The 12,463-nt window shown below is 40.5% G+C and overlaps 1 protein-coding gene across 2 annotated transcripts in view; it reads left to right on the top strand.

The window, feature by feature from the left end:
* Positions 1–12,463, top strand: part of DYM (dymeclin) — a 516,199-nt gene that overhangs the window by 132,297 nt on the left and 371,439 nt on the right. For both annotated transcript variants that reach the window (XM_075586074.1, XM_075586063.1), the window contains exons 7-8: positions 7,960–8,085; positions 10,923–11,065. In XM_075586074.1, coding sequence (XP_075442189.1) covers positions 7,960–8,085; positions 10,923–11,065 — 269 coding nt within the window. The remainder of the gene's footprint in view (positions 1–7,959; positions 8,086–10,922; positions 11,066–12,463) is intronic.

Genomic DNA, 12,463 nt, shown 5'->3' with positions numbered 1-12,463 from the left:
ATTGCAATGTTGATCAATAATGACTCAAAGTGCAATACTGTATAACACTTGCTATAAAAATATCACATGCTCCTGGAATAAGTACTTCCACCTTTTTTCTCTTTAGGGTGAAGTCCTATAGTATGTCCAGGTTTCTAGTTTTCTGTTCATTCTGTATGCGGCTCATTAAATTCTAAAACCGTGAACGTTCATGTTGGACAAAATTTGGTCTGTGATGTACATTTCTTGTTCTGTAATAAAAATAGAATTTCTACCGAATGCATTGTTGGGAAACCAGGCACTATGCCATTGGAAAAGAATGGCTAACATTTATTTTTTATTACCCAATTGAGTTAAGGTCTATAAAAAATGAATTGTATGCCTCTGGTAAATGGTTATGAGCTGGGGAAAAAGACGCTTTGCTTTTTGATGTCATATTTGCTATAAAGATTAATTGCAAGAATCCCGAGACACAGAAGTATCACCCAGTTAACAATAATATTATAAACATGTACATCTAAGTGCTTAATACCTGCACATGTAGACGCCCAGTTCCAAACCGTGATATGCATAGTTAAAACTAGGCAATTAATAACAATTCATTACATTCTCTTTGAAAGTTTATTCTGACCATATACAGTATGTACATTTTGTTACCCTGATGTTTACTGTGGAGCTTATTGACCTTACACGAGTGGGTCCAAGAAAGTCTGACCGTTAAACCCAAACCTCCAATGAAGCCAATGAGTCCTCATTGTAAATGAAAACAAGTAGACCTTTCCAGACTTTCAAAAATTATCCTAAAACACTTAAACCTTTAATGCCATCTCTCACTAAAATAAAACCCATTTAATATCCTATTGCCACAAGTTTACCTATGTCCTAAGTAGACTGCACATTTAAAGAAAACAATATGAATTTTTTTTTAAACAACTTTTTGTATGTATCAGTAGTCTTTGATTAGAAAATAATTATTGAATGGTTCAAAAGCTCATTTGTTCAGACCTTGGTAGGTATTGACTTGTTTTGTTTACCCTGTGACGAGTTTAAGATGGTACCCGGTACACATGATGCTTGTTGATTTGTAATTTAGTTTGTAGTATTTACAATAGGTTCTGCCTCTATTATATTTGTACTTGCGCTCAAACAGATGCAACGTAGATGTGTGTACATACAAGAATATTGAGGCATGTCCATATTCAGTCGTGTTGAGACTCTTAGACAGCTGAACATTCCACACTTTCTAATGATTTAAGGCATTTAAAGCAGCAATTCAAATAATTTTTATGTAAAGCCTTCTCAACAATATAGAGCAGGGGTTGCCAACTCTAGTCCTCAAGAGCTGCAAACAGGTCAGGTTTTCAGGATTTCCCTGCTTCAGAACAGGTGGTGCAGTCGAATACTGAGCCACTGATTGAGCCACCTGTGCTGAAGCAGGGATCTCCTGAAAACCTAACCTGTTGGTAGCTCTTGACGACTGGAGTTGGCTACCCCTGCTCTATATTGTTGAGAAGGCTTTACATAAAAATTATTTGAATTGCTGCTTTAATGCCTTACCGGTCTGAATAAATGAAACAAAAATGCGCGTGTTCCTTATTTGCAGTATAGCTCTAGACGGCCTTCACGTATTTATTTACGGAGTATTATAGTATTTCAGTAGTGCAGTAATGGGGTCATATAGTAACTTGGCATTCAAGCATTTAATCATTTAAAGTTCCCGGATACGCTCTCATGCATTCATCATGGCGAAATCTTGGTTAGTACAGGATGGGGAACCAGAGCTAAAAGGTTTCAAACACTCAATATAATGTTTCTCGTTTCTCTTGAAGAATAGTGATTTTGTTTTTCTGACTGCGCAGTCATGCTTTGCCCTGGCCACTTCTGTGCCTTCAATGCTCAAGTAGGACACAAATGTAACTGTAATGAGCTGAATGAGACGTTATTGTGCACTGTTGGATGAGCAGACTGTTTCCAATGTTTTTTTTTATGTACTCAAAGTAATTTCTGGGAATCAGAATAGACCTAAAAGTCCCATCTTGCAGTAATGGTTTGTGGTGAACTTCAAGTAGTTACAGTTTAGGAGATCCTGCCGCAGTGTACGGTCATCCTGTCTGAGGACATGAAAAGCAAAACTGGAACATTTCTCTTGCCTTGAAGGGGCCACGATAGCTGCTGTAAAGAATTACATACCCATTCAAAATAAGGTTGGAAAGCTATATCTGGAAGCTCTTCAGATTTCACACTCTGTTAATCACGTACAAGTTAATGTTATCGTTTTTGACCACGGTGTGTGTATATGTATAATTTCTCAAGGTATCACTTCTGTACTTATCACTGTAATTGTGGTAAATACAGGTAGTCCTCGTTATCCAACGTTTCACTTTACAACGAATGGCATATCCAACACTTTACAATACAACCCTAAGGGCCGTTATTCGATGCCGGAATGCGTTATCCGACGCTCACCGCCACTGATTAACATGGGACTCACTTTACAACGGTTTCACTATCCAACGCTACTTCCAGAACGGATTCCGTTGGATAACCGAGGACCGCCTGTATTGCGTAAGAAATTGCCTATAATGACAAGACAATTATGAACCTCTCTGTTACTATACTAGGGGGCATACTTTTCAAACCCATGTATTGCACACCCTTTTATGTGTGAAAAACGAATGCAAATATGTTGCCTTTTTAAAATGATGGGCTTAAGAAAATGTACATTCAGGTTACAGGGTATATTAGCACGATGAGCAGACTCGGGAGCTGCAGGCCCCCTCCCTAGTGCATTATTTTCAGGGTAGCTAATTTGTCTTCCTCCATTACTTTGGTGTTAGAAAATCTTACTGCACATGAAGATATGCTACCACTCCATTTTTGGGTGGGGGACGGTGGGGACTGGAGCCAGGAGTTTCCTCCTGAGCTGAGCCGCGCTATTTTCATCTCTGGCTTACCCTTGGTTTTTGAGATACAAGTGAAGTTACACATTACTTCCTGGTTTTTAAATGGCCACCCAATAGAAGGCCACAACCGATGAAGTAGCAGCTTCCTGCTCGACCAAGATTTGGCAGCCATTTCCCCCCCCCCCCCCGAGGGAGGTTTAAACAAGGTAACTTTACAGGTAAGATTCTCAAACTGACCCCAGAGCTGAAAATAGTGGTGCTCGGCTTAAGGGAACCCCCTGGAGGGTATTTTCAAAAACAAAAAGGAGAAAAAAATAGGGGTGTCGGGAGAAATGAGGAGGAATCGGAGGAACTACAGTACTTTTTAAAAGGGCAGTGAGAATGTTTGCTTTTGTCTTGTACAAACAATTGTGCCGAAGTGGTAATACAATAAAAAAAAAATTCCAGCACTTAGTTGTCTCTGCAGACATATAGGGTCTGAGCCCCTAACTAAAGCAGTGTACACTCTGTATTCTGTGGTAATTATTGCTGCGCTATTTGGTACTAGGCTTTGGGACATGACTGTAAAACCTATGAAAACTATCTACAGTTATAAAGATGCATGGGACGGTTACATGGCTGATTGTTTTTACTTTCTTCGTATGTCTGTACATGCTGCTATGTAAGGCCACGTTTATAGTGCCGGCGAAAGTTGAACTTTAGGTTTGAGCAACGTCGCTGGCGACAAGGCCAGTGACATCACGAAGGGTGAGGGCAGAGTGCAATAGGCGCTCTGTGATTGGTTTAGAGATAGTCTCATGTGGCGACTGTCTCTCCCAAAATCAGATTTCACTGGCTTCCAAATGTTGTCGCTCCGTCGCGCCTACTATAAGCGCATGCGACGGATTCAATGTATTTGTTTTGGTGCGGCATCGCCAGGCACTATAAGCGCAGCCTTAGGCTACTTCTGTTGTTACTATGGACTTGAATCTCCTTGAGTGTTGTGTTCGTTAATGGTTTGCAAACATATTTTTTATGCTTCATTTTGCAGTATATTATTTTTTATTGTACTGTACTCCATGATGATAGCTGTATTTGTCTTTGAACGGTGTAGATCTGCTGTGAGTTGTTACACATAACTCAGTACTGTTGGCACGTTTAAGCATTGAATACTGAAATGCAATCGTATAACAATGAGTCTAAGGTGCTTTGTCTTCTTTTTCTCAAACCTCTGGGTAAGACTTATGCAGTTAATGTGCTATGATATAGTCACCTGTATTAGGATTTATTTGAACCAAATAGGGGATACCATTAATCTATAGGTTTTTTCATTCCTCCGAGTTTATAAGAATTGAATTATGGGGCAGTTATTTATGGTGGAAATAGTCATTTGTAGGGTTTGGAAAATTGCCAACAGGTACATCAGAAGGGCACGGTCATAAAGAAGAGTAAGTGCAGAGTCCAAAGATGTACCGGGAGTAAAAGTGACATTACAAAAATAGTTTGCTTCCAAATATAGTTTGAATATTGCAGGACAGATTGCGCTCTTAATGGATCCACAAAATGTCAAATTATGTTTATTTACAGGGAAGGAGTTGTATAAAGTATAAAATAAAATGATGGTAACATCCTTGTTTTCTGCTAAAGATTTAGGGGCTTATGCAGAGAGGATAGAGAAGGGAAATAGCACCATATTTTGGAGAAAATACTTCCCAGAGAAGCTTCTCCTGCAGAGAACATGGAGAGATTCATAAAATTCTCCACAGCAGGTTTCTTTACTTTAAAAATTGCCAAACACGTGGAGAGATTGGTAAATTCGCCATGTTAAAATAGGGTGGTATGCAGGTAGCATAGATGCACTGCAACTCACCATTCTGCCCTATATTATAGTGAGTTCAATCTAGCCAGAAAAACTTGGCAATTTTGAATCTCATCAGAAAAATTAGGTAACGCAGCTTTCTGCATACGACCATAACGTGCTCCAATTCTGTGGCTATTTTCTTGCCGTTTTCTCATTAAATAACGTTCCTCTCTGCATAAGGCCCTTAGTCGTTGTCCCTGGGCGTAGCAGAGGCTGAAATGCAATGAGTGCTCACTAATTAGTGCTGCTCACATGAAGCAGAAACCAATCTGTCCTCTTTCTCACTGCTGTATTGCAAGAGATGGGGGGGAGGGGGGAGGGAGGGAGAGAGATGTACTGGAGGGAATTGTAATTAATTTCACGGCACAACAGCCTTTCTGATATTTCTGGTGCTGTAATAATGATAATCGAGAGGGTAATATATGGGTAATAAGTATAAAAGAAATAAGCCAAAACCAATGTGACTAAATAAACAGGTAGGGAAGAAAATGGAAAAGGAGGCAGGCGTTTAGATACTTTAAAGCTGCAGTTCAGTCAATATCCTGCATGTGTGTTTTTTTTAATAAATCAGTTCTGTAGTAAGAAAAAATACTTTTAGCATTTTCTGTTTTTAAAAAACAACTTTTAAAGACCAATTTTCTTGTATTCTATTTTTACAGCCATTTGCTAAGGCACTGCCCCTTCATGTCCTGTCACAAGCCCTGGCACACCCCTTTGTCAGCCCTGCCCCTAGCACATGTCAGTGCAGGATTGCTCATGAATATTCATGAGCTTCCACTGACAGACAAGCAGAATATAAACAGATCCCTTCACTAATTATGTCACCAAATTTCGACCTATCAATACATGGAGAACGAATTGACCTGCAGCTATACAGTTCTTTAGGTAATTAGAGATTGCACACATAAAACTATTGAAGTAAAAAAAAAAAAAAAAAAAAAAATGCCTGAACTGCAGCTTTAAGTCAGACGTGACGGAGGCATCATATCATAATTATAAGGAATGTAACAAAAATTGCAAAAGGGCAATCAAATTAGCAAAAATGGATAATGTAAAAAGGATTGCAATAGAAAGTAAGATCAACCCTTAAAAGTTCTTTAAGTACCTTAATAACAAAAACAAAACCCAGAAAAGAAAATATAGGACCTTTTCAGTGTGAGATGGGCAGGCAGATTATTGGAGATGAGGAAAAAGCTGAGGTACAGTATTAACCAAATTCTTTGCCTCTGTGTTTACCCTGGAAGAATTAATTTTAATAGTAGTGATACAGGAGGAAGCCACAACCCCTATATTAATGAACAATTGGTTAACTGAGGAAGAAGTTCACAGCTTGGACAAATGTCAGTAAATAAGGCACCTGGCCCCGATGGCATACATCCAAAAGTTCTCTAGGAGTTACTGTAGGTTCAGTAATAGCCAAACCATTACATTTAATATTCAGGGACTCCATTTCCACAGGCCCAGTACCACAAAATATGTCACTGGGAGGTTTTGATTGCCTTCCTCTGGATCAATCAGTAAGTATAGATATAGGATAAAGGGGCCTATGCAGAGAGCAGCGCTATTTCGAAATTCGCCATTTTTTGGAGAAAATTGCGCAGAAAGCAGCAGAAAATGGCGAGTTCCGAAAAACGCGCCAATTTTTCTTTTCTATTTGTAAAACTCGCCTCGCGGCTGGCGAGAACCTCAATCTCGCCAGTTTTAAAAATATCCTAATGCAGAGAGGCGCGAACGGCATCTAGCGGCTGTTCGCGCCAATAAAATGGCGCGATTGTCTCCTTTTTGCCTCGCCAGAAAAAATTGGCAAGAAGCTGCCGCTCGCGGCCATTGCAATGGGAAAAAAAGGCGCGAATTTGTTTTTACACGTTTCTGAAGCGCGCATCTCGCCAATTTAAACTCGCCACACGCATCCATGTTAAACATAGCAGAATTCGCACTTTTCTGCATATGGAGAATAAAACTCTCCAAAAAAGCTACTTTTTAATAAATTCGCCAATTTTAAAATTCGCTGCTCTCTGCATAGGCCCCAAAGTATCTGTTGTCTAAATTTAGCATAGATCAAACTTGATGGACGTATGTCTTTTTTTCAACCTCATCTACTTTGTAACTATGAGAGAGCTTCCTATGATGGAGATAATAGATGTCTAAATCGTATGATTTCAGATTACAATTCATAAAGTCACTATGGCTTGCCTGTATATTTTTTCACACTTATTCTGTAAAGGGAAAATAGTGCCGATAAGGGGCTTCTACATGGAAAGCCCCATTAAAGTCAACTTGCCCGTTACATAACAAGGGACTTTGTAGCTATATTTTGGACTGTAGGAGTATTTTGGTGATGAGACTGCTTTTGCTTTTGAGCGAATTAACCCAGTTTGAATCCCAGCGGCTGTAACATTCAATACAAGTTTTGCGTACGTGAGCAGCGCTGGATAAGAAAAAATTCTGTTTTTAAGAGGGTAGTGTTAACGCTTGAAAATTTTATTTTTAGGAAACTTCTTAAGGGGCTGAGGGCTTCTTTATAATATACATGGTAAAGGGGGGGGGGTTAAATAATTCCCATTGGTAGAAGTAGAACTGGTATTTTCATGAGTTTCTTTGTTTTATAGGCTGATTTGGACGAGTCTAATATTCCGATAATAGGTTGCTTCAAATGTAAAATGTATGGGAATCTAACCTCACTCAGTTGTGACTATAGAAAAATATAAATTGGGTCAATTGATTCATTTAAATAATGACCTACAGTATTACCTACGTACCACATATACTGTAGGTGAATTTTCCTTTTTTAGATTTAAAACGTTCGCCAAACTCTTATCTAATAACTTTTTATTACTGAATACTTTGGAAATACATTTTATTTTTGGTCTATCTGAACCATGGCTATCTGACACAGGGTGGTAAAAGCATGGTAATCTAACAAACTGAAGCAGAGTGATGGCAGGTGGGGTCCAACCTCTCTTTCTCCTTACCCCCCTAGTGATTCAACTTGTCCTGGAAAAAAACATTGTTCCCTTTCTAAAAAAAAAAAAAAAATGATTAAAAGAAAGTACTGTACTGAGAAACTTTTCTTGGAAAAGAAGTATCTCCTGATTTGTGAAGCCCAATGAGACCGGGTCCGCACCGGCGCTCTGCGGTCCCGAATCTGTAGAATAAATAAAGATGTGAGGGGCAAAAGCAATACAACAAAGGGTGTCTCATGATAGCTTTCTACCTTTTCTGTTTTTTGTTTTACAGGGATATAACCTACAGCATTTTGCTGGAAGCAGTCACGGCCCTACTCATCTTCCTGTCGTACCAACTCTTCCGCAAAGAGATCCTGCATGAAAGCATCATTCACAAATACCTGATGCACGGCCGATGGTACGTTCTGTGTGGATCGTTAAGCAGCAGTTAGGGGGGCGCCATAGAACAAGGCGGTTCCCAGTGACTTCACTGCTTGTAATGCGGCGGCGGTTTTCGATGGCCGAATTGGAAGTAGTCCAGCAGACAGGATTTACTCTGGACAATGGTTCTTGAAATTAAAATATATGAACAAGACATGCACTGCACGTGTCCTGGGGGTGCCTCTGGGACGGGGCACAGAATTGGAAATGAGTTACGCTCTCAATTCACAAAATGGTTACTATCGGGAATAGTGTTACTGAGATGATTACAAGTGGAAACAAAGGCTTGTAGTGTTTACATTTTTGTGCACCACCAAATTAAACTAATTCAAGGGGCAATTCCTCCTACAACCAAAGTAAATCAATGGCAGTAACATGTTTAAGGGGTTACAGCTGGGTGGTTGATGCGTTTTTTTTACCCAAATCTACTCCCACTCCTGGTGAGCGCGGTGTTGGGGACCCTTCCTCTACCTCTCTATGCCGGGGCTCAGCTGGAGGCTTTTCACCCCTTACTTTGTGGTGATGTATTCGGGACTGTAATTAACCTTATGGATCTTGCTACTACACTCTCTTGTGTCTGGACGCTTTGATTGAGCAGTAACAATGTGCCTTTGTATGTTGCACCTCATCAACTTGTTATTTTCTTATGTATTGCTCTGACTGTAGTGTATTCTTGCTAGTGATGTACCGGGTACTAACTCGTTACCCGGCGGCTTTTCAGCTACCCGGAAATTACCCGGACCCGGCAGCTGGAAAGTGGACCCGGTGCCGGGTATCCGGGTAATGTCAGGGTAGTTGAAAAGTATCTGTTACTTACCTGCTGGAAGCCCGCGCGGACATCTGAACAGGTAAGCAGAGGTGCACATTTATATACACACATTTATATATATACTGTATATATTTTTCCTCTCCCTCTCTCCCATATTTGACCTACCACTACTGTACAAGTAAACAAAAGTGACTTCTATATTCATTGAAAATCACACATTTCTTTAGTACAGCTAAAACAATACCAAAATACTGTGTATGTATGTATGTGTGTGTGTATATATATATATATATATATATATATATATATATATATATATATATATATATATATATATATATATATATACATACATACATACATACATACATACATACATACATACACACACACATATATATGTATGTATGTATGTATGTATATATATATATATATATATATATATATATATATATATATATATATATACACACACAGTGGTTGACAAATCACCAAAAAATCTACTCGCCACCTAGTACCAAACGTGTGCTGCTTGGGCCAATATTTACTCGCCCGGAGGTAAATCCACTCGCCCGGGGCGAGCAAATGTATAGGTTTGTCGAACACTGTATATATACATATATATACATATATACATACATATCAATGATAGAGATCTAAAACATGCTACAAAAAGATCCTTTATAATTCAGTTATATTGGGACACCACATTAAAAAAAAAAAAGTCTTAGAGCAGCGGGGGTTCAACTCCAGTCCTCCAGCCCTTCCAAAGGATCAGGTTTTCAGAATATCCCCGCCTCAGCACAGGTGGCTCAATCAGTCCCTGCTTCAGCCCGGATGAGCCACCTGTGCTGAAGTTGGGATATCCTGAAAACCTGACCTGTTGGGGGATCTTGAGGACTGGAATTGAGCACCCCCTGTTCTAGAGACGCGGGTGCAGAGTCAAAATGGGGAGCGGCTTCTATCTGTCTGCTCCCAGGGAAGGTGCCTTTGGGGACGGTAACGACGTACAGGTTTACTTTTGTTTAAATACCTTTTTTTTATGACTAGCGTGCTGTTCCCTTTTCAATATCCATAAAGGTTATAGTTTTGACATTGTGCTTTCGGACCAAAACGGAATGTGTTGCAAATGTGTTCTAAAACCGGCCGATGTATCAATATGCATATACTGTAGATGGAGTCAATTCTCTATTGACAATACCACGGATGAAATCCCTCCCAAAGATATTTATGTGCAGTATGTAGAGTAAAATGTCCACAGTCTTTAACAGTCAGATTGACCGTCCATCATATATACAGAAGGGGATTTAATTAATCCTGACTTTTCCATTGATCATGCTTGGGATCAATACAGCCACTGCCAAACTGTCTCCGTCTCTTAAACCGCTTTAAGGGGGTAAGCTCCACTACAGATTAACGCAAGGGTGCGCAAACTGGGTGGCGCGAGACTGTCTGCGGGGGGTGCGGGGTTTAAAGAGGCCCTGCGCGCTTCCCGAAGGCACTTAAATTAAGTGCCGGGGGAGCAGCAAAGGCCTCTGTAAACCCTCACTTACCTTGGCTCCGGCGGCTTCTTACTGTACATGCGTCGCCATGGCAATGCAGCATCATGTCGCCACCGCAGCAAAGGTAACGGGAGGGGGGGGGGTGGCGGAGAGAGGGGAACTGCCGGCAGGGGGGCGCAGGGAAAAAAACGTTTGCGCGCTCCTGGATTACTGCACCCGAACAGTAGCCAACTCCCATTCAAGTCAATTAGAGTTAACGCCCATTCAAGTCCATTAACCCATACTATAAGTATGCTATACTGTATGTATCTGGGAGTAAGTCTGCTAGAGTTTATTAAAAAAAAAAAAAAAAAATCTAAAGGGCTCCCCCGCTTATTTGAGGATGATATAAATCTTGATTATTTGAAGGTGATCTAAATTAATGATGATAATGATTCTGGTGTGGAGTGGTGTGTGGTGTGTGTGTGTGTGTGGTGGTGTGTGTGTGTAACGTTTCAGTGCTAATCCATGATTTGTAACCGGGTTTGTATTTCTTCCCGGCAGTCTTTCTTACACAAGCAGAATGGTGAAGACGTTGCTCTATAATTTCATTAGACAAGAGAAGAGCCCACCCCCAGGTTCCCATGTTTTCCAGGAGCAGGCAGATGGAGGGGGACTGCTTTATGGCCTCGCCTCTGGAGTGGCAAGTAAGTAACCAATTTATTTATGTACACATGCATTGTGTGTGTATATATAAATACATACATATACATATACAGTACACATACGCACAAACATAAGCAGTCATCTTTGGGCTCTCAGCCCGCTCCTCGTGACGCAGAGGAAAGAGCTGAGAAACGCATCAGATCTCAGGTGCGTTATTAGAGAGGGTTGGGGATCCTTATAATGCATCTGATCTCAGACGCGCTATTAGAGAGGGTTGGGGATCCTTACAATGCATCGGATCTCAGACGCGCTATTAGAGAGGGTTGGAGTTCCTTACAATGCATCTGATCTCAGACGCACTATTAGAGAGGGTTGGGGTTCCTTACAATGCATCGGATCTCAGACGCGCTATTAGAGAGGGTTGGAGTTCCTTACAATGCATCTGATCACAGACACACTATTAGAGAGGGTTGGGGTTCCTTACAATGCATCTGATCTCAGACGCGCTATTAGACTAAGAAAAAAGGTGAAAATTACTGCGCACCAGATAGTGATAAATAAGTGGTTATTACAAAAACATAAAGGTCATGTGATTTATGATTAACATACAAATATGAGGACTGTGTCAAAAAATATAAGACTTAAAAACCGTGATGGATCAAAAACAGGTGTAGTTAGACACTATATATATTACATAACTTGGTGAATGCACCGCATATTGTGTAAAAACTGTGTTGACATATGAGATTCTGCTGCAGTTTAATTAGGATGGTTCTACAGTACATCCTAATGGGCTAATAGAGGAAAAAAGAGAAACGGCGCAAAAAATCTCATGGTGTAGTAATTTAATTATATTGTGGTATTCAAGCAGCAGGTAAGTATTGCACATATCATAGTGAAATCAAATAAGCATGACATGTTTTGGACATGTTACCAAAGTGGCGAAGACAGCGGGTCCCCACACTGAGCGACGATTCACACAGGCTACAACCGGATTGGAGGTCCTGAACGTCTTCTCAATGGGAAGTCTGTTCCGGATGTTCCCGGTAACTGTCCACGCTTCTGGTGGCTCAAGCTCTACTGAAGGGATCTTTCCACACTGTCGGCTTAGGACAATTACAGTGAGGAAGGATCCTTACAGTAGAGCTTGAGCCACCAGAAGCGAGGTATTTTTTTTTTTGCGCTATTAGAGAGGGTTGGGGTTCCTTACAATGCATCTGATCTCAGACGCGCTATTAGAGAGGGTTGGGGTTCCTTACAATGCATCTGATCTCAGGCGCGCTATTAGAGAGGATTGGGGTTCCTTACAATGCATCTGATCTCAGGCGCGCTATTAGAGAGGGTTGGTGTTCTGCAGAATCTCCCAATATAATTATAGGTTTCTTTAGAAAAAAATGTTTGGACTCCACTGGTATAGAGACCTGCAAATAAGCAATGCC

The sequence above is a fragment of the Ascaphus truei genome, chromosome 1, assembly GCF_040206685.1.
Source record: "Ascaphus truei isolate aAscTru1 chromosome 1, aAscTru1.hap1, whole genome shotgun sequence".
Lineage (NCBI taxonomy): Eukaryota > Metazoa > Chordata > Amphibia > Anura > Ascaphidae > Ascaphus > Ascaphus truei.
This window is presented reverse-complemented; position numbering and strand designations above follow the sequence as displayed.